At 45.2% G+C, this 19700-nt stretch overlaps 1 protein-coding gene across 8 annotated transcripts in view; it reads left to right on the top strand.

Moving 5' to 3' along the window:
- The window catches only part of LOC119187785 (influenza virus NS1A-binding protein homolog), a 76298-nt gene that overhangs the window by 29274 nt on the left and 27324 nt on the right, over positions 1-19700 (top strand). Inside the window, exons 1-5 of one of the 8 annotated variants that reach the window (XM_075878811.1) lie at positions 2219-2310; positions 6975-7211; positions 8977-9161; positions 12116-12240; positions 14474-14730. In XM_075878811.1, the coding sequence (XP_075734926.1) occupies positions 2263-2310; positions 6975-7211; positions 8977-9161; positions 12116-12240; positions 14474-14730 (852 nt within the window). In that variant the 5' untranslated portion in view covers positions 2219-2262. Of the gene's footprint in view, positions 1-2218; positions 2311-3106; positions 3236-3291; positions 3413-3920; positions 3948-5208; positions 5227-5467; positions 5937-5984; positions 6512-6970; positions 7212-8976; positions 9162-12115; positions 12241-14473; positions 14731-19700 lie in introns of those variants that run through there. The other 7 variants (XM_075878814.1, XM_037435868.2, XM_075878812.1 and 4 more) reach the window with 7 other exon arrangements.

Here is a 19700-nt window from a genome sequence, read left to right as displayed (position 1 = left end):
TGTGTGTGTGTGTGTGTGTGTGTGTGTGTGTGTGTGTGTGTGTGTGTGTGTGTGTGTGTGTGTTAATTGCTCGTGTCTACGGTGGATATGAGTACTGATTATTAGCGCGATGCGCCATTGCGCACTGCATGAACCTCCCTACTATGCGTAGGCTCGGAGCGGTGGCGTAGTGGGGTTACAGCGCTCAGCTGCTGACCCCAAAACCGTGGGTTCCATCCCGGCCGTAGCGTTTCGATGAAGGCTCCGTGCTGCTGCATTTCCGATGGAGGCGGAAATGTTGTAGGCCCGTGTACTCAGATTTTGGTGCACGTTAAATAACTCCAGGTGGTCTAAATTTCCGGAGCCCTCCACTACGGCGTCTCTCATAATCAAATAGTGGTTTTGGGACGTTAAACCCCACATATCAATCAATCAATCAAGGCTCCGTGCACTGTGCGACATCAGTGCGCGTTAAACAGCTCTTAGGTGGGCAAAGTAATCCAGAACCTTCCGCTGCGTTGTCTTTCAAAGCCCGAGTCACTTTTGGGTGTTAAACCCAGCAACAAACCAGCCAAGTGTCATGTTCATTTGGGCTCGCTTGTGCTGTTGCGGATGTTTAGCGCGCCTTGTGGAAAGAGTTATGCCTAAAGACAACGTATGTAATAGCATACGCCCTTAGTCATGTATGTAATAATCACATTCCTCGATCTCCCCTCGCGAGCAACGCCTCTCTTTATGTGTGATGTACAGCAAAATATGGGATGTTTCAGCGTATCTTTTTTGGCCGAATGCGCTGCAAGGCGAAGATCAATAATCTACTGCGTGGAACGTTGGGGTATTCTGTACATTTTCGGCTCGAAGATGTATAGTCGGTCATCGTGCCTTCCCTGGAGCGTCAGAAAGAACGCCCTTGTCAACCCCATGAACACGAAATTTGTAATAAACCCCGTGCACCAAGTAACTGCGTAACGTCTAGTTACATAGGATTGATAAGAACGTGAGACCATTAACGTATTGTGTAGAATATCCCCCCCCCCCCCAAAAAAAAAAATATCGAATGAGAATCGGCGTCTAGCAAGGAAGTGCTTTCACAACAGTATTCAGAAATGCATTACATAGTCCACTAATTGGGCTATTATTGATTAGGTTATGGAAGATAAGTGGTTGTGCAGGTATTGTATGAAGGAAGCCTGCAGCCCCGCCGCGGTGGTCTAGTGGCTAAGGTACTCGGCTGCTGACCCGCAGGGCGCGGGTTCGAATCCCGGCTGCGGCGGCTGCATTTCCGATGGAGGCGGAAATGTTGTAGGCCCGTGTGCTCAGATTTGGGTGCACGTTAAAGAACCCCAGGTGGTCTAAATTTCCGGAGCCCTCCACTACGGCGTCTCTCATAATCATATAGTGGTTTTGGGACGTTAAACCCCACATATCAATCAAGGAAGCCTGCATGGAAACTGCAATATTTTATCCCAAAAGAGGGTGGTATCGTGGTTTTAAGCATATGCGCGATTACGTGCCCAAAAACAAGATATAGTTGTTTTTTTTTTTTTCACTGTATACTTCCAATATACATTTGCCACACTTGCATTGGGAATCATTTAAAACACAACACCGAAAATTCGCTATCTTTCATTTGGGAATGATGTCCGGCACAGCAGTGCTAAATGGATTCCAAGGGCTTCCAACAAACGACGGAAAAATTTATTTAACAATTTGAAGAGAACGTTAGTCGATTAAATGTTATCGAAGAACATTTCAATATAGTACGGCATTATCATGACAGTTCGTTATTGGTTGTTAATTGCAGCTAAGAATTGTTTGTTCAATAAAGCGAAGAACCGTGCAACCAGCGATGACGCATGAAATGTTATGCGAAGTGGTTTGAATAGCCAAATCTTCTAATGAAGAAGTAAAGGTGAACAGGCCACGCGGGGTATAAAGTAGGCCGTCGAGAATCATCGTGAGGGAAGGGAAGTACACCATGGTGCAGTCTACTTGAGTCATAATTAGGCGATCCGACGTCGTGCGAAATGGAGTCAGAAGAAGGGATTGCTGCTCCGCACTTCCTCGTCGCCCGACGGTCGTAAACGCAGGCTCATGAGCACCGGTGGCGAAACTTTTCCGATCGAAGTTTTCGCGCTGGGCCCGCTGGTTGCGCATCGATCGCTCTCCCCTGCGTCGGAGGGTGCTGGCCCCCATGGCGGCGCGTCTTTGCCCCCTTCGTGGCGGCCCGCCTGGACTTGAGGCGAGAGTGGCATCGCCAGGCGGACGCTTCGCGGATTGATCATGCCGCCGTCTATATACCTGCAGCTTCCCCGTTCAAGTTTCACCACGGTCAGAGCGGAGGCAAAGTGCGCGCTTTGTGGTTTTGATCGCGCACAACAGTGTGTGTGTCATCGTTTGGTCCGATCTTGCGCCTCATTGTGGATAAAGCTTTCGGTGGGAGCGCCCCGTGTCGTCCAGTCCCTGGGGACAGTGAACTGTGTTAATCGCTTAATTTGCAAAGTTCACTTTGCTGGGCCCTGTTGCACACGCATGGTGTTACCATTTATGTAATATTGCGAAATGACATGTGACGTGGAGTTCTAGAACATTTAAGCATGCGATAGCGGTGTAAAAAAAACCAAGCGAACTTTTCTTTAATTTGTATTGTTGGTCTTTAGTTTTCTGGGTCAGATACTTCGATGGCCCGTGACAAAGGGAACAGCCGAAAGCATCGTCAGGACTGAAAGGTGCTGCAGGCTCGTTATTCGCACACATGATATCCATATCTTGCGCCCTTCCTTGGTGCATGAACACTTTCCGTCGCTTTTCCCCGTATTGAGTCGAACTTGAGTTAGTCTGAGCTGGCATGCGCATGTGCAGTGAGTGTCCCAGGTTGCGGTTTAGTTGGCAGAGTTCGTAGCGTGAGTTGTGCGTTTGTTCTTCGGGAGCGTTGCTTATCGTCAGGCGTGAAACGTATATTGATTTGAACTGCTGGTGCAGCAGGTGCGCGGTTACTTCTCCGACCTTGTTGGTGGGGCCGCGCAGCGAGGGCCGCTCTTGCGTAACCGGGAAGGGTGGTAGAGGCCGGGCGGAGAGCCTCCGGCCGCTTGTCTCCGATTGCGGAGCAGCGCTTATCTGCGCTCGACTGTCGACGTAGTGGCAGGGGCCATCGGGAAGGCCGCCCAGAGGAGACCCGTCTTGCCTCTATCTGGCACCGCAGGGGAGTCCGTCTCTGCCGAGCTGACGAGTGCAGTGTCCGTCCTCGCGTCACAGCCTGGGCAAGTGTGCATGCCGGCCGGCTTCTCTTAGCCTCTCTCTTGTTTCGGGCCTTATTCGGACTTGCTTGTTTTTGTTTTGTTTTTTTCTCGTAGCATAAATGGTACCGAAAGCTTTGTTCTGAAAGGGCAGGGATTAGCTGCAACAAGTCATACGCGCCATCGACTGGCAACAGGTGACCAATTTTTGCTTGCTGAAATCGGTCGCCTGCTCGCCGCTTTCAGCTAGCAAGCTCTTAATTGTATGCAAACGTGGGTACTTTTTTTTATACTCTCGAACCGATGACCACTGCATATGCTCCCACCACACGCACGCACATACACTTTGCTTTTAGCGTGGTTAATTGTTTCTCAGCTTGTAAGCAGAATAACTCAGTTCAAAGTGGCATGTTTGCCATTTCCATCTGCGGCGGCTGAGCTACCGTGACGTGACCGCAAATCACGAGATTCAACAGTTTCGGTTGTGTGAGCCTCCTTCGTAAGCGTCTCGCTAATGCGCATAGCAAATTTTATTTCTAGTGTGTTGGCAGACGAGCTGAAAGAATTACATTCGTGGCACCTCTACTCTTGTTTTAAGTTTCCTGAATGGGCCACGATCATTTAAAATTTTCATCTGCTTTTTATCCTGAGCGCGTGCGTTACGCTGAGCATTGGTCCGGCCATCGTTAAACGCACCGGTGGCATATTTACTCGGTAATTATGCGTGCCGAGGTAGGTTTGTGTAATTTGTGTGGTCTCAATTACGACTGCAATTTTTTTGGCGTGTATTCTTTGCGGTACCGTATGCTCCTGAGACCAAAAGTATCCTGGACACGAGCTTGATGACCGTTGTGAGTTTATGCTGTATAATGCACGGCCATTCTAGTTTCGGAAGAATTGTGTCGATTGCTAAAGCTATACACGAACTCGATCGCAATTGAATGCTATGTTGTCAAGCCAAGCGAGAATTCGGCTTATTCGCAGATCTCGTGTCCAGGGCACTTTTGCACCGATAGTGCATACTATTAAACATAAGAGTGTCAGAATTACAACTATGTACCTACCATATAGCATGTACTAAAGTGTACATTCGGCGTCAGAAGTTGGGAGACTACTCGGTCTGAGAAAACTTCGAATTTCCCAGCAACCTGTGACTGTATTCGGTACAACTGCATAGTGTACGTGTTGTTAGCGCATTTGAGAAAGTTAACGGTGCCTGCTAAAACAGCGGAAATATTCGGTCTTTTCGTGTGTCTCGTGTTTTCTCAACTTTTAGCGATGATTTTATCTCGTCTCTTTTGCTGCAAAGCGTGTGACCTTACCCTTAATTTGAACCGTACAACCTCTTGCAGCCTCTAAAATTTATTTTCTGAGATAGTTCAGTGTGCCATCGTAAACTCGTTGCCGTCAGCTTTTACGCGTCAAGACTTATTGTTTAGTTGCGTGCTTCCGCGTACCTGTTTTGCGCATCATCAAGCTGGCGTTTTATTCCGATTGAGCGAACGCTTTGCGCGCTCATTCGAGTACCGTAGCATGTAACCAGCGTCAGGGGCACGATTCGCGTACGTTTGAGTAATTGCGCGTTTCCATGCGTGGCGCGGCGTGCTTTGGACGAATGCAATAAAAGAGAACTAGGAAGTCGCCCCGGCGGTCGATATGCGGCACGTGTCGCCTATATGTACAGCAGAGACCCGTTCAGCTGCGCAGTTAGCGAGAGCGCGCCTGTGACGACTCATCCGAGCGCTATGCATATCAATCCGCGTCCTCGGCGAGAAGGTGTCTGGTCGCTTGCCGCGCCGCTGACGCGCTCTGCTCGCGGCGGTAAACAGGTGTTCCTGTCCTTGCGGCGGCTATGGCGACCTTCATAGGGGCCTACGTAGTTGTAATTGTCACGTGTTCAGCGCGCGCAACACCGCCACAACGGCGGATTCTCTGGAAAGGCGGGAATGAGAATCTTCTTTGCGTTGTCCCCTCGTAGGAAGAAGGGGGGGGGGATGTTCCCGCAATTATGGTAAGAGACAAGACGAGATATGTTGCGAAAGACGCGGGAGAGACCCGCGTTTGTGTCACTGGTCTGTCGGGGACACAAGGCCCTTGAACACATTTCAACAGAGCGCGCAAGTGCGCGGACACAGGAGAAGGGACAAACAGCAGCGCTGTGTAGTCGTGCGCTTCTGCAGCCCTTCTGCAGCTGGCAGGAGTGTGACGAAGCGCCCTTCGTCGCTGTGCCAGCACGCGGTTTACTCGGCAGTCGATGTAAATTTGTCGATCGTGATGGCGCGCGTGCGTTGCGTGCAATATTGAGATGTTTGACCTACTTTCTAGTGTTTGTTTTGCCATCGCGCGGCTCTCGACTTGTATATCGACGCTTCGCAAGACCCTGGTTTCACATCTCGAACAAACGCGATAAAAGACAATTAGGGGCGCACTGGAAGTTTCCACGAGACGTGTGCTCTGCTGCTGCGAAAAGGGAGCGCGTGGTAGGGAATGTAGCTACTACACCAGATGCGTCTCCCGTTCCCTGGACTCTCTACCGAGAGCGGTGTATTGCATCTTAACTGTAACAATCTGCTCGAGTGGCGATCTCCGCGTAAGCGGCTGCCGCCGTCTTCCTCGAGGGTCAGGTGTCCGAACTGCGACAAAAGCCCGTGCGCGTCTACGTGGATTGCCACTGCTATCTTTGGTCCCGAGGGCTGTTCGTTGCTTTCCCGGAGCGACGAGGTTAGTGCTTGGTCGCGCGGTCTCCCGTGCCCTGTGTGATCGGTGTTAGTGCTCGATAAAGAACATTTTGCGCCTGCTTCGTTGCATAACACCTGTCCAGAGTCTGCGCGGCGGTTGCTACGGGTTCTCGCATGGCGGCGATAGTGGTGGAAGTAGTGTTTTCCCTTCGTGGAGAAATCGCGAGGTGAAACTCAACTAGTATTGTTTTGAGAGACGGGGACACATGTTTCGATGTTGACTCGGCGCTGGCGCGCCTGAGTGCCGCGCCTATCTAATCGCTCAGGCTACTGTAGCGGACATCACGTGTTTTCAGGCGTAGACCGCGGCAGACGACCAGATAACGTGGTTCTTGTTGGGTCCACTTGCTGCGATAAGCGCTTGTCTGCGTCGTCTCCAGGGGTGCACTTAAGCGAGCCAGGCCAGAGGGAGACAACTTATACGGCGCGACATCGCGTCATACCAGGGTCTGCTCATGCCAAGAAAAATACTGCCTGCTGTTCGGAGGTTCTTTACGATGCCCAATAGAGTCGATTCTGGAAATTTGCGCCGGCAAACCTTGTGGCTACGTTAACGCGGTAATGCCGCTGTAAACGTTGGAAATAAGGAATTAGTACAGATAATTACGTTATATAATCACCTTGGCCAATTGGGCTTAAGAATTCACTTCACTTGATTATGATCCTTTTCTTATCGTTCACCACTTACTCCAGCCAATATCAATGATAGGCAGAGCGCTGCGGGGGCTGACAAAGCGCGATAAGAAATGGCACCGTAACAAAATACTTTAAATAATAGGCTGGGCTTGATTTTGAGCTCATTTTTCTGCAGAAGTGAATGTTTATTGCCAAAGCTGCAGTGTAGCTGCAGTCTGCCTTTTAATTATTCATGCTTGTGTACAGGCACGTGCCCAGAAACATTGTTATATTATGAAATTTATGCAGTTTCGCATTTATGTGATTAATGTGAAGCATCATTTGTGTGTTGTTGACCTAGAAGGTGTACCCTTTTTGGTGACATTTTGTTTGCCCTCTGACCCAGGACTCTGGTCATCAGCCTCCAGTCGTGGAATCTCTTAGTAGCGGCTTTGCCTTCAGTGGAACTAATTTGGGAACAATGGATCCAACTGTCGTGATCAACACTCTTGATGAGGATGAGCAGAAGCCTGCAAAGCCTGCAGAGCTGCTTGTCTTCGACGATTCGGCCCACCTCAACAAAGTTCTTATGAATCTGAACAAGCTGCGCAAGAACAAGCAGTTTTGTGATGTTGTTTTGCATGTAAGTTTATTAATTAGCTAATAATTTTTGTTTGCCCCGCCACGGTGATCTAGTGGCTAAGGTACTCTGCTGCTGACCCGCAGGTCGGGGGATTGAATCCCGGCTGTGGCGGCTGCATTTTCGATGGAGGCGAAATGGCTGTAGGCTTGTGTGCTCAGATTTGGGTGCACGTTAAAGAACTTCAGGTTGTCGAAATTTCCAGAGCCCTCCACTACGGCATCTCCCATATTCATATGGGGGTTTTGGGACGTTAAAGCTCCACATGTCAATCAAATCAATTAATTATTTTCGTTTGTGTATCTCAGACTGATTGAAATGTTCAGTAGTTGGTAGGGATTCATGATGGAAAGTTAAAAGTGCAGACATTGCGGTCTTTGTATGGCACCTAACTTTTTTTTCCAATGATGTATGTCAATAGCTTCGTTTTACAAAAAGCATTGACAAATGAACAAATCTCAATTGCTTGTAATCAATGAGGCATTCTTATATATTGGTTGGAACATCAAATAGCTCTCATTAGGCACACATATTTTGAGTATTGCAAATGAGTTACAGCATAGCAAATTTTTAAAGGTTTAATGGTACTCACTACATGGTGAATGATTTAGAACCCAAGTATAAAAAAATGAATTGCTTTTTCTCACCCCACCCCACTCAGGAATCACTTGTTTCCAACTCATTTGCATGGGCATAATTCTACTGGTGTATATGGTATTATTTTTGAAGTGGATAATTATCAACTTGCACTAGCAGGGTGCATGTACTACTTTGTGTGAGTTGAGTGTCTTATTACTCTAGTCACTGTTGACTTTGAGGAAACAGTTTATTGCTGTATTGTACATGGTACAGCGCCTGCAATCGTATGTAGTTTCGTAGCACTAATGAACATATGATGTTTACTCAGGCCTGTTTATCAGTCTGACATTAGACATACGTTTTCGTTTATCTTGATGTGTGTGTGTGTGTGTGTGTGTGTGTGTGTGTGTGTGTGTGTGTGTGTGTGTGTGTGTGTGTGTGTGTGTGTGTGTGTGTGTGTGTGTGTATCTAAAATAGAGAGAGAGAGTTATTGATGTGAGCACTTGTTATAGTACGATAAATGAAAGGTTCATGTTGAAATGGAGCATGTTTGGGCATTCATCTGAGAAACTGTTCCACCTCCAGTACTTAGCTTACAGCAGTTCTGTTGTACTTCAGGTTTTATGCAAATGAAATGTATTTTTAAGTATTTTTTAGCCATTCTAATATACATCTTTAACAATAGTGTCTTTTGTCGTACATGATATACAGATACTCTGACTTCTACATTTGTCTCCAAATTTTTTTTATCTTCCTTAAAAAGCTTGTTTGTATAATATTGGTCTGAATAGATGCCGTTTGCTTATTTTTATGTTGCTATTTACGGTAAAAGTGGCAAATTTTACTTTTTAAGTAAGCCACGTGCATTTTATTTTTGATTTCCAGCATTTAAATATTCTTCTTAAGTTGAGGGAGGGAGAGTGAGAGCCCTGAATTGGTTCCTAAAGCTTCAAGGTCTTTATCTTGCATAGCCATGCAAGTGGCTTAACTCATTGCCATTACATATAGTATAGTACAAAAGATTCAAGGTCTATCTTGCATAGCCATGCAAGTGGCTTAACTCATTGCCATTGCATATAGTGTAGTACATAGGATTAAATGATCAGGTAATAATGGAATAAATGTTGCAAAAGTAACCAGAAGTATTTAGATCCACCTAATTTAAAAATGTGGTCCAATTTCACTGCAGGTCGGTTCGGGCCAGGACATGCACGAGATTTATGCTCATCGGGCTGTAGTAGCCAGTGTGAGCCCTTACCTGTTTGAGCTGCTGGCTCAGAAAACCAAGGGTACACTGCAGAACCAATGCAAGATTAATGGAAACTTTGACATCAGTGCTTTTGAACGCCTCGTGGACTATGCCTACACATCCAGGTGCGTTCAATCAAGCATGTCAGTTAAGGAGAAGTATTCGCTGAGGAGGCATTGAAACACTCATTTTGTTCTTGTTTATTTTTTCAAGCAATTCGTTTAATCAACTGCCATGGACAGGGCAGTGCGAGTGTAGAGTTGTACCAGAAGGCCATTTATTTGCTAGCGACAAATGATCTTTCTCGTATTTGTAAATTACTCTTTTTAAATTCCAATATCACCTCACTTGCTGTTAGAACGTAAGTGTGAAAACTCGCAAAAATAATGTCTGTGGTGACACCACCTTGAAATTCCCACACCAGACACCTGCATCATAGATTTTGATTGCGTTTGCTTGGTCATATGAAGTTTAGGAAAATTTTGTTTAACCGATTTCACCAAAATACGAAATATGCATTATGAAATTCGTGACGTCATGCTCGGAGATTTCGGCATTACATTAAAAAATGAAATTTCACTTTCGTTTTCTCCCGTGTTAATAAACCTGCTGTGGTGAAATTAATGACTTCACAAATCTCGGAGTTCAATTTATAGATTCGATTTATTGTTTCACATTTATGTCCCTTTAAACATGTGACTAATGATCATGTTTGTGCAATCAAAAACCACTATAAATTACAGCCATTGAAGTAAGCTTGCAACTGAAAAAGATAAACACAAGTTCATTTTTTGTTATGCTGTGTAATGTCTTCCTCTGGTAGTGTCATGTAGTTGAGAAAAAAATGCCAGCTTTGCTATGGTAGAAGTGCAATTTGCTTGTATAGAGTGTAATGTACTGTTTCTTTTTTGTGTGAAGGAAATACTGCCACTGCTTCTTTTTTTTTTTTCAAGAACATGATTTCTCACTGAAGGATGGATGCGTGCCGTTCTTAATTTTTTTGTAAAGTATGTTTATGACACAGTATTGGATTCTTTCTCACAAAAGCAAAGTACGGTAGAACCTCATCGATACGTTCCCGCTTAATGCAATTTCCTGGCTCTTACGCTTGAAGTCACAAAAACTAAAAATAACCAAGTTTGCATCGTACTGTATTATTGTGTAGAAAGCATATACCTTCTTTTTTTTTCTTGAATTTTTGCCAACAAGATCGTGCGAAAATTCACATGCACTTCTAGAACCATTCGGTCTATATTTGATTCTTGAGTGTGATAAACTGTGTGCGACAGAATTCCTAAGAAAAAACAAAGGCCCCGTAAATGCGTGCTTCACTGCAAAGGATGTCAAAAGATGATAGTCTGGAACTGCTGCATTAGAGTCCCTCAACGCTCGAGTGGTAGTGAACTAGTGCATTAAGGCATTCTACGCTGCATGAGATACGGGGCCATCTGGTAGGAATTTTTACTGTAAGTGGCAGCACCGTGTCCTTTTAGCGAAGTGCAGGAAACGCCTGCTTTTTCATTCATAGTGTCGCATTGTCAGTGCAGTGTAATAAACACTGCAGTTTTTGTTTGCGTATCTATGCATTTTCTAAATAAAAAGATACACTGCCTAACGTTATGATGCACCTCAAATAAGTGCAATAGTTGCTTTTTTTGATTGACAATTTTTACAAGTATGAACACAGACACCAGATCAAGAATGATGGGTGTTGAGCAAGGGGTCAAATTTTCTCCAGGTCGCTGAATTGATTTACAAACAGAATGACAATAAGACCAAAATTTTTGTGTTGAAGTATCCCAAGAAAGACTACTGTCCTTAAAACACTATGTTTGTATTACAGAGGAGTGATTGTTGTCTCAGGTTCTGCTACTTGTTATTGTGCAGTGACCATGGAAGTCATGGCCATAATAAAGGCCACCATCATAACGTACTATTTTGCTACTCTTAATTGCTTGTTCATAAGCAGAGCTTTAAACTCATGGAAGTGATGTAATAAATAGGAAAATAGCACCAGAATCTTTGTAACATTGTGGTGCCAACAATCCAGCATTTGCAAAAGCGAAAGTGCAACTCATCATTATCATCATTATTAGTTTCTTTCAGAAGTCTCTGCAGTCCAGCAGTAATCGCAGCGTCCGGTGTCTGGTTGCCATAAATGTAAATCATTCCGTGTCTGGTCAGAATAATTTTGGCTTTTGGTTGCTTTGAATGATGGCCAGAAGCACCAAAATGTTCTGTGCATCTGTTTCGGTGCTACGCGATCACTGTTTAAGTTTGTTCTAAGCACATAATGCTATAGAGACTGCGCAGAAGGTCAATGTGCTTACGACGGCGTACAAGACTTCCTCAGAGGTTGATAACAGCAATGCATCAATGTTAGCAACTGAAGCAGCAGAATTTTTTACTGGGTGCAAAAGGATGTACTACCCATGGACGAAGTTTTTAATCTCAGAGGCCGCAATTCGATCCCAAAGTTGTTTAGGTGCGCCGTCAATTTGGCCGGTACAATCCGCTGCTGCTTCCCCGGCGTGACTAGACCGTGGTCGGGGCATTTGAATTAACTGAAGCGTGGCCGAATTTGTTTGAAATAATAGAAGTTTTCAGTCGTAGAACAATCTACATTTTGGACGGGACCAGACGCTGTGGCCGAATTAACTGAAATTTCAAATTAAGAGGGGTCGAATTAATGAGATTTCACTGTAATGCCAATGCGGTGTGTGAAGGTAAAGCTCAAGAGCATAGGCAATGTAAAAAAGAACTTACTAGCAAGCCAGGGTAAATATCTTGTGCTAGTTACTTTCTGTTCTAGTACATATCACAGATAACTCAAGCATCAGTAAAAAAAAAAAGCTACTCAGAGTTTTAATTTTCTGGTTAATTGAACTGGGTATTGTCTCATATATAAAGGGAATGTCTTTTACAGTTCTTTGAACGGTTGAAGTCATAATTGCACAAGAAAACTGCAGTTTAATACGAGCAGTGCTCTGCACTCATAATACCTGCAGGGCGATTGGCTGAAGTATGGTGTTTGCGCTTTTAGAGCCAGCTTTTCCTTAGAGATAGTTTTGATATGCAGGCTGGAAGTACCCAAATCAAAAATGAAAGCCATGTACCTGGCAGCTGCAAAGCTGAAAGTACATCCAGTGACCAAATATTGTGGGAAGTATCTTGTGGAACACCTGACTCCTGACAACTGCACAGGTAAGTTAACACTATTCAATGTATTTTAGGGTGGAATTCAGTTAGCTTGGTTGACGCTTAAGGGCCTTGTCACAGTCACCAAAGAATGGTGGAAAAGGACTTCAGGGCAAGCAATTTAATCATGCATATAAGCTTTATATTTTTGTGTCCGCTTCAGTTCGAGGAACAACATTCTTTCCACTATCTTCTTTTCACATATCTGTGCACATTCACTGCTTGCATGTGTCGGAACCTGCTGTTACCCCTTTGTAAGATGCTTTAGACAGCTATGTGTTTGCTAACCTTTGCAGGGATAAGTGGCACACTCCAAGATTGGCGTTGATTAGCCCATTTTCTGCTACTAATTTCCATGGTTTTACATGCTAGAACTTCATATGATTGAAGCATGCCATAGTGGGCAGCTCCAGATTAACTTTTACCTCCTAGGGTACTGTGGCGTGCGGCTCATAAGTAGCGCACGAAGGAAAGAAGGGTAGAAGTGTAAATTGAAGGGTTCATCTTTTTTGTTAGACACAATATTAGTTAGGAGTAACAGACAATGATAATGATACCAAGGAAAGTTTAGGGAATGTTATTAAAAGTAATAGTAAAGTAAATGTGAAAAAATAAAACTGGACGAAAAGGTGACTTGCCACTGGCAAGTGCAAGTTATTTTTCAGATCCTGCTGGGGGCAACTTATTTGCAGGGATACGTGGCACACTCCAAGATTGGTGTTGATTAGCCCATTTTCGGCTACTAATTTCCATGGTTTTACATGCTAGAACTTCATATGATTGAAGCATGCCATAGTGGGCAGCTCCAGATTAACTTTTACCTCCTAGGGTACTGTGACGTGCGGCTCATAAGTAGCACACGAAGGAAAGAAGGGTAGAAGTGTAAATTGAAGGGTTCATCTTTTTTGTTAGACACAATATTAGTTAGGAGTAACAGACAATGATAATGATACCAAGGAAAGTTTAGGGAATGTTATTAAAAGTAATTGTAAAGTAAATGTGAAAAAATAAAACTGGACGAAAAGGTGACTTGCCACTGGCAAGTGCAAGTTATTTTTCAGATCCTGCTGGGGGCAACTTATGTTTTTGTCCACTTTTCTCTCTTCACATTTACTTTAACATTACTTATAATAACATGCCCTATACTTTCCATGGCATCATTGTCTGCTAGTTCTAATTCATATTGTGTTAAAAAAAATGAGCCCTTCAATTTACACTTTTTTTCTTCATTCATAGTGAGGGTCTCATCCTGGCAGACTTGGTGCGCTCAGGTAGTATGCGAGGGATTGTTGGTCAGCTGCCAGCTCGTATAAGATCACGTGCTTCAACATAACGCCAACAGGCAAAAATGAGTGTTCCACACTCGCCGAAATGGCAAAAGGCGGCGCTGATAAATGCTCCTACGTTCAAATACACATACATACTCCTATAAAGTGGACGGGAGGGATGACTGTATCGTAGCTCAGTGGTAGAGCACCGGACACGTTATTGAAAGGTCACAGGTTCAGATCCTTCCGGTGGCAAGTTATCTTTTCGTCCATGTTTCTTTTTCACATTTCATCATCATCATCAGCCTGACTACGTCCAATGCAGGACACTCTGTCCTGTGCTTGCTGCTGCCAATTTATACCCACAAACTTCTTAATCTCATCTGCCCACCTAATCTTCTGTCTCCCCCTAACCCGCTTGCCTTCTCTGGGAATCCAGTCAGTTACTCTTAATGACCAGCGGTTATCCTGTCTACGCGCTACATGCCCGGCCCATGTCCATTTCCTCTTCTTGATTTTAACTGTGATATCCTTAACCCCTGTTTGTTCCCTAATCCACTCTGCTCTTTTCTTGTCTCTTAAGGTTCACATTTACTTTACAATTACTTATAATATCTCCTATACTTTCTTTGGCCTGATTGTCTGTTAGTTCTAATTAACAAGTAGTAGACAGGTTTTCTTGCATTTAACCCCCATAAAAATGTCACTGTGGCCAGGAACCAAGCTCACATCGTCGAAATTAGTAGGTAGACACCTCAGCTGCTAAGCTAACACTGCAGGTTAGCTCATTTTCCTATCTTTATGTAAGTGTTATGGCGGTTGGTGCTGCTGTTTGCAGCACTTTTAAAGAAAGCTAACCAAGTAAGTAGTTGCCCAATACACCTCATAGGTGCTTTCCCCCCCCTCTTCCCACTGTACGCACATATGCATTTCTTCATAGGATAGTAGAACTTTTGTTGCATCATGCACAGGAGTGCGGGCCATCCTGGTGGAGTCAATGAACCAGGAGCTAGTCGCAGAAGTGGATGCATACCTGCGGGAGAACATAGCCGAGGTAGTGAAGAGCAAGGAGCTGCAAAGCCTGCCTCATATCCAAGTAGAACTTGTGCAGCATAGCAGCATCGAGATGGATGCTACAAACAATAAGCACCTGTGCCATATGGTACTTGACTGGATGCGCTCTTCATTTGACCAAGAGGGTGTTCTCATGGAGACCCTCACAGAGAAGGTAAGTGGGTACCTTTTGTTATCAGCACAGCGAGCATAATTGTGCATCTTTGGTCTGGTTGGTTACACATTTTGTGAATGAGAAAAACATATCCAAGAAGACAATTCACAAGTAAAGGGTCGTTTCCATTTCTCATTAGGACACTAATACCCCTTTCACACGGCCACCACCAAACTCGGTTGAACACCGTCAACGTAAATCTCCCCTAGGGGGTTTGACGGAGAAGGAGTTATGGCAGTGTCTAACGGCAATGACAAGGTTGTAACAGTTGCCGCGAGGGGGCTCAGCTGGCGCTGTTTGATTTTCGGAACAGTATTCTAATTTCATCTCGGATTTTTTTGTGAATTCTCGTTATGCGGTTTTTACAAAAAAGCACTATTAAGTAAGTATGCGACTAACAAACCATTAAAAATAATTTCAAAGAAAAACGCAGTTGCTAAGTGAAGCGATGCTGCAAGTGACGCTAGCCACATTGTGCTTTTAGTTGTTTTGTTGCCCGTGTACATGCCCAGTACGAAAGTTCTTATGCTTCCTTGCCTCGTGAGCGCACAATTTGTATTCTTCAGCCATGAGTGACACATCGGAAGACGTGAGGAAGTAGTACGATATTGCGCTGGTAATGACGTTGATCGGCTGGCATCGGCCGGCCCGACTCGGGAGGCACAGTGTGTAGGGCATCGTTGTTGAGGGTAAGTGAACTCTTGCGGGCGTAAATATATGTAAACAAACACGTGTTGTGAATGAGTCTGAAAACGGCACTACAACGAAGGAATTTTTAATATTGCCAAAATGTATTATTCTTTCACTGCGGCCACTTAGTGCTCGAAATTTTTCTCTGACCTCTGGACTGCTGGGGACGAGAGTACTTCGTTTCGCTGTGAAGGCAGATCATTGAACGTCCTTTGCGAAATGCTCCGTTTACCTTCGTTTGCGTAAGGGTGGCCATGTGACACGGACCGCATCGTCGTTGTCGTAAGGACGAGGGAGTTAAACGGTCTTCGGGGGGGCCCCGTCTGACAGGGGTAGAACTTGCCAAGAGCGCTTTAGGCACCGCTTCACTGAAGAATCTTTTCACCCGGTCATGCCAGCACAAGGTGGAGTTGAGTATCGGTGATTAAATTGCAAGAAGATGTAATGCCGGTTGTCCTTAGAATTCACTTCATGGCCTGGCATACAAGCTGCACTTACAGCTTCACTGGCACACCAGAAACAAGCATCACACGGAAGTTCTAGGAAGAGCATTAGTTCACACATACACTGCTTTTTCACAGAATCAACAAAATTGCCCAGAAATCTGTAGTTGAATTCCTTTACGGTGCCTCCAGCAAGCTGGGAAGATTTTACAGGCACATCAATTGTGAAGGCCCAGAAGCTTTTATGCACCACCAAGCATCAAGCATACAAACAGTTTGTAAAATGCATGATCAACATCTTGTATGAGGCACCAATATACTCCAGGAGAATGTACATTCAGCATCAAAACTTTCAGGTCGTTGAAATTAAAGAAAAAGCTTAAAAGGGTACTGACACAAAAACTTTGGCCTTCCCCCCCCCCCCCCCCTTTTTTTTTTACTGCAATGTGTTGCTGAGGGTTTGTCAGTCATAATACGGTACACCATTTGCAGCAGCACACGGCAGGTAAATAATTACAGGCTCCTCATTGTCAACCAGTTTCAGTGTCTGTTTGAGGGAGCTTCAAAAACGACAAGCCGCTGGGTGCAACTACCGTATTTTTGCTTGTATAACCCGCCCCTGCATATAATCCGCACCCCCCCTTTCAGCTCACCGAGAAAGAAAAAAAGATCCTCGCGTATTGCCTGTACATTTCATATACAGGAAAGACTGTACAAAAGCTACTGCTCAAGCAACATAGCACATATGTAGACAGAAAAAGCTTTATTTAGCAAGCAGAATATGCTGTCTGCAAGGCCAGTCACAATTCACGCACTGTCGCTGCTCTCGCTAGAGCTATCACTTGAGCCGCAGTCCTCACTATTATGCACAAGGTCATCTTCGGTTCCATCCATGTTGTTTGTGATGCAGCATTTCTTGAAACTTTTTCGCACCATCTCGCCTGGAATGGCCTTCCATGCCTCGACAATCCACTTACAGAATAGGGCAATATCAGGCCTTCGGACTCGTCCTGTCGGCGTCAAGTCGTAGCAGGCTTCGGCCATCCACTCGGCCTAATAGCGCTTGACATGCGCTTTGAAGGGCTTGTTAAGCAACACATCTAGAGGCTGCAACATTGACGTCATTCCACCGGGTATAACAACTAAGTCGGTGCCGTTGCGTGAAAGGCGGTCCTTCACTTATTCAGTTGTGTGGCCGCGGAACGAGTCAAGAACGAGCATGGACATCTTTGTGAGCATCGCACCGGGTTTCTTCTTCCATACCGTCTTGATCCAGTCTACGAACAAGTCATTGTTCATCCACGCGTTCTCGTGTGCGCGCACCACCACACCGGCAGGCAAATAAACCTTTGGTAGAGTTTTCCTTTTCAAGATGACGTACGGTCGCAGTTGCGTGCCGTCAGCGAGGGCACAAAGCAAGACTGTGATGCGCAGTTTCGTGTTCCCGCCGGTCAGCACGCTCACCGAACTGCTGCCCGTCTTCTCAATCGTTGTGTCCAACGGCATTTCAAAATTAACAGGAGTTTCATCCGCCTTGCCGATTTGCGAGAAAATGTAATTGTGCTGCTTTTGCAGGCCAATTACATATCTCTGGTACTTGAGCAGCTTCTTATAAGAAGCCGGCAAGCGTTGACATATTGTAGTCCGCCGTCTGATTGAGAGCCCTTGCCGCTTCATAAAGCGGTGCAGCCATCCGCGGCTCGCACGGAACTCGTGAGGTAGGCCTAGCTCCCTCGAAAGTCGCCGCGCTTCCACTTGGGCCATCTCGGTCAATACGGCATGATCCCTGCTTGTCACATCTTCGATGAACTTTACTAGCTCCGCCTCCAGCTCAGGGTAGGCACCGGTCTTGGGGCCACGAAATGACCTACGGTCGCGGTGCGCGGCTTGTAGGCTGTCTTTCTTCTTTTTCCACAGTCGCACGCAGGGCTCGTCCACATCGTGCCGTCTTCCCGCTTCGCGATTTCTAAATTCCTCGGCGACGACGATTATCTTAAGCTTTTGCTGTGCCGTGAAGGCCTGCCGCCGTACGCTACTCATGGTGACAGAACAGATCGACTTAGGCTTGGCGAACGGGTCGATATGTGGAGAACTAGCGGTATCAGCGAGGTAAAGAGCGCTCACACTCGGTGACAACTTGACAGCACTACCCCTTCTAGTACACTGTAACAGCACCCTGGAAACAACAGAACCGAAATGCATGCCTGCAACCGCGTCAAAAAGTAGTACATTAATTTACCGATATCTCTATAGGCACTATAACATCTCATTTGCCTTGCTGAAATAAATACTGTTTTATTTATTATGGAACTTACTTTATTTATTATGGAACTTTCTTAGACAGCATTACCTTTTCGGCAAGCCCTTTCCAAAAGTAAACATGGCGTCCGTGACATAGGGACATGTGGAGGGTCACTGAGCGGCCGCGAACGTCCAAAAAATATACTTGTGGTGTGACAGTGAGATTTTACACTGAAAAATCGAATTGCCTCTCCCCAAATGTTTTTCTAAACGCTTCAACGATGCAAGAAAGCGAAACCAAAATCAGCCGCAAGCTGCCGTGCTACTTGCGGAGCAACACAAATTTGCGGAAACCGCCTCCGTAGCCTTCACTACACTGTTAAGGGGCTTCTCAGCACAACACGCATTGCTGTAAAGCAGCACTATGGAAAAAACCCCACGTATTATTCGCACCTCCACTTTGCCACTGAAATTTTTGGTTTTTTGGTGCGGGTTATACACGCAAAAATACGGTACGTATCACCACCTGTAGTGTGTCCAGCTCTTGGCCATGTCAAGACATGGAACTGTGACGTTCTTCTGCACAGTCCGTATAAAGAAGTCCTTTCGAATAGGGAATGGGACTGCAGCGTCACCAAACACAAAACTTTTAACATATGCGCCGCAGCCACACATTCATGACCAGCCGCCAAGAAGTATAGACTACTGGAACAAACGCGGCAAGAGAAAAATGGCGGCTATGGCATCATCATAACTTGTTGTACTGACTGCAGTGTCGTGACATGAGGGAAGTAAGAAGAGACACAAAGCAGTGAACATGACTTGGTATAAACATGATATCTGACAACTGGGAATGATCAAGAAATTTTGAAGCACAATAAAAAAAAATTAGAGGACCTCAAAAAAGAAAATTGAAACTGGACTTTTGGAATATTCTATAAAAATTTTGACAAGATGAGGGAAAATTGCTTTATTTATGCCTATACTCTGGAATAGGCCAGAAAAACCTGGAAAAGCCAAGGCATATAAATGTTAGTCTGCCAGATGCTCTGAAATGGTTGAACCCTTTGCAGATTCTTTTGCTGTAGCAAATGGTGCTAATAGTAATAACCTGTCAGCGTGAAGCTGTCTGGCACATCTTTGAGGCTTCTCTTGAGAAACAGCCTCAAGAAGTGTGCCAGGCTCTCATCAGGGCTGTATCCAAAAGCTCAAGAGAAGCCTGAAAGGTCACCATGTCAGCAGTGCTCTTGCCATCAAGGGCTGTCACAGGCTCTTTGAAGGAGATTAATGCATCCGACTTTCAGAGGGTCTTTTCAGCATGAAAGTCGGTTTGGCTGAATGTATGGAAACTATATTAAAGAACATTTACCGTACACACTAATCGGATCAATAAATTCTTTTCACGGGACCCAGTGTTTATACTTTACGAACAAACCCTGTGTACGCTTGTAGTGTCATCATCATAGCCCATCACCAACGTTATCATGTTCCTGCCATCGTGCCGTGCCTCTCACGCAGCTCATGCCGAAAGCTTGAGGGGCAAGCTAGTAGAGAACATGCTCATGCTACTGGTCGTCTGGACACCTGCAGCTGCTA

Source organism: Rhipicephalus microplus, chromosome X (assembly GCF_043290135.1).
Source record: "Rhipicephalus microplus isolate Deutch F79 chromosome X, USDA_Rmic, whole genome shotgun sequence".
In the NCBI taxonomy this organism is placed as follows: Eukaryota; Metazoa; Arthropoda; class Arachnida; order Ixodida; family Ixodidae; genus Rhipicephalus; species Rhipicephalus microplus.
This window is presented reverse-complemented; position numbering and strand designations above follow the sequence as displayed.